The sequence below is a fragment of the Poecilia latipinna genome, unplaced genomic scaffold (assembly GCF_001443285.1).
Source record: "Poecilia latipinna isolate Pla-1442-1.1 unplaced genomic scaffold, P_latipinna-1.0 Scaffold1408, whole genome shotgun sequence".
NCBI classification, from domain to species: Eukaryota; Metazoa; Chordata; class Actinopteri; order Cyprinodontiformes; family Poeciliidae; genus Poecilia; species Poecilia latipinna.
The window spans coordinates 83,347-85,762 of NW_015114024.1; the positions used below are offsets into that span (position 1 = coordinate 83,347).

The 2,416-nt window shown below is 47.3% G+C and overlaps 1 protein-coding gene across 1 annotated transcript in view; it reads right to left on the reverse strand.

Moving 5' to 3' along the window:
• LOC106962393 (zinc transporter 6-like) overlaps positions 1 to 1,320 on the reverse strand; it is a 14,652-nt gene extending 13,332 nt beyond the window's left edge. Inside the window, exon 1 of the mRNA XM_015056800.1 lies at positions 1,165 to 1,320. Coding sequence (XP_014912286.1) covers positions 1,165 to 1,320 — 156 coding nt within the window. The remainder of the gene's footprint in view (positions 1 to 1,164) is intronic.
• Between the last annotated feature and the right edge of the window lie 1,096 nt (positions 1,321 to 2,416).

The following is a 2,416-nucleotide window of genomic DNA, read 5'->3' on the forward strand; positions in this document are numbered from 1 at the left end:
CTTCCAGAACCAAACCAGCTTCAGACCAAACCAGCTTCAGACCAAACCAGCTTCCAGAACCAAACCAACGTCCAGAACCAAACCAACATCCAGAACCTCCAGAACCAAACCAGCTTCAGACCAAACCAGCTTCCAGAACCAAACCAACGTCCAGAACCAAACCAACATCCAGAACCTCCAGAACCAAACCAGCTTCAGACCAACCTTCTAAAAAGAAACCATAACTTTTAATTTGTCCTCTTGATGACTAGCAGAGGACATGACCATCTGTTCACACGGTGATGAAATCACATTGAATGAGTGAAAATATGTCTGAGCTGAATATTTAGGACAATTTAAAACCAAAACTAATCTGTGAACTATGACAGGGATCAGTTCAGTCAGGGAAAGTCCAACTTTCTGTGAGCTTTTTAACTTCTGAATCGTTCTGTTGTGAAGTTTCTGGACATTTTTCGATTTATTTATTTCAATTTATTTTGTTACCAAAACCAGAACAGAACCATCTGATCCAGTTTCCCAAAGTCAGCAAACCGATAACAGTAAAAATAATAAATCTGCTTCAACATCTCTAAACCCTAAACAGAAATATTCAGAGGTTATTATTTCACTTCTACATTCATTCATAAACTGATCAAATTAATTGGCATCGGAAACCAGATCTGATCATTTGGGACGGAATCGATTCACAAAGCCTCTCAACATTTGGGTCACAGAACATTTAGGGCAGAACATGTCAGAACTTGTCGCCTCGTCGGATCGTCTCCATCTCGGACCTCCTGAAGGAAAAACGGTTTTCTGTTTCCACTAAAAGTTCGTCTCCTGTCAGCAAACACATCAGGTCCTACATAAAGTTTACTGTTATAATGTCCGGCCAGACTGGAGAGACAGGAAGGAGCTGGACCCGGGTCCGGTCGGGTTCTGCTGCTGAGACGTTTGGTTCTGGAACGGGTCAGCTGGAAAAAGGCCGATAAATGACAATGTGGATCAATCCCAGCAGAACAAATGGACTTTAGGGCTCATTAACTGGGACAGACCCAGTTTGAACGGCACAAAAACCAGCTGAGTTATCGTTTTCATTTCTCCATTTCAGCAGAAAAAAATTGGATCAAACATTTCTAACAGTTCAGGTGGGAGAAGAAGAAGAAAGGTTCAGCGTTCTGCCACCTGTGGATCCGGGACGGTTTGGATCGGGCCGGAGGGCGCTGCAGCAGGACTCGGGTTTAATGCGATGCGACACATGAAGACGAGGCGTGGGAGGACGTCCCCACGCGGCAGGACGCTTTTAGCCGCGGCAGCTGAGTGACGGGGTGTCGGGTCCATTTAATCAGAAGGAAGCGACTGATGGGCGTCTAATAGGAACCGGCTGATCATCGGTCATCAGATCCCAACAGGTTAAAACCAGCTGGATGTGGCCGAGAGTACGACCAGACCGTCCCAACACGGGAGAGGAGGAGTGATGATCTGGGCTGGGTGTGCAGATCAGGACGCAAACAAACACCAAACATCCAATTTAATCATTTCAGCTGCTTGCATCTCGTTCTTTCAAACATATCAGAGGACAAAGTGCTGAGTTTCTTTACTTTAGTTCTGATCCCACCGGACAAATAAAACGCCAGTAAAACTAAAAGTATCTCCGTCAAATTGTTGAAGTCCTGGAATATGTGCTTTCAACACCCTGAGAGAAGGACCAGCATCTACTGGAGAGCCGCAGAGCGCGGCTGTCATCTGTTCCCGACCAAACAGGACAAACAAAAACTGAACTTCAGTACTGAAGAAAATCACTTTGCTGCTGGCCAGACCTGACCAGGACAGACTGATCAGCGACCCGGAGCTTCGCCTTTTGGTTCTGCCGTCTGTCCAGCTCCGGCTCCAGCTTCCCCTCATTCCTAAACAAAACCTCAGACACTGGAAGGCCTCCACTGGGCCTGACCTACGACCTGAAGTAGGTCAACTCCCTGGATTCGGATCGGAGGAGACGACTCATCAGGCATCTGATCAACTTGGTGTCAAACGTTTGTCGGGTTCTGACTTATGATCAGAAACATCAATAATCTGAATATTTCAGACTAATAATTACATAAAGAAATCATTTCTATAACAACAGCAGAAGTTCTGCTTCAGAAAGTCAGAGTAACTGAACCAGAACCCAAACAGTGCCGGCACGGTGTTCCAGGAACAGATTAACGGGTCGATGAAAACCTCTGCAGGCGGATCATCCGAGTGTCGGATTGAATATCCGGCGTGTCAAAAGCCAGCGCCGCCGGGCGGCCTCCGTCGGAGGCGTTGTCACCGCCACGGAGCGCGGCGCCGTGAGGAGCTAATCATCAGATGTTTAGAAACAACGGCGGCGGGGAGGTTAGCACGTAATTAATGTCACAACACGGCGTCCTGCTGCTGGACGGAGCGAGGAGGAGGA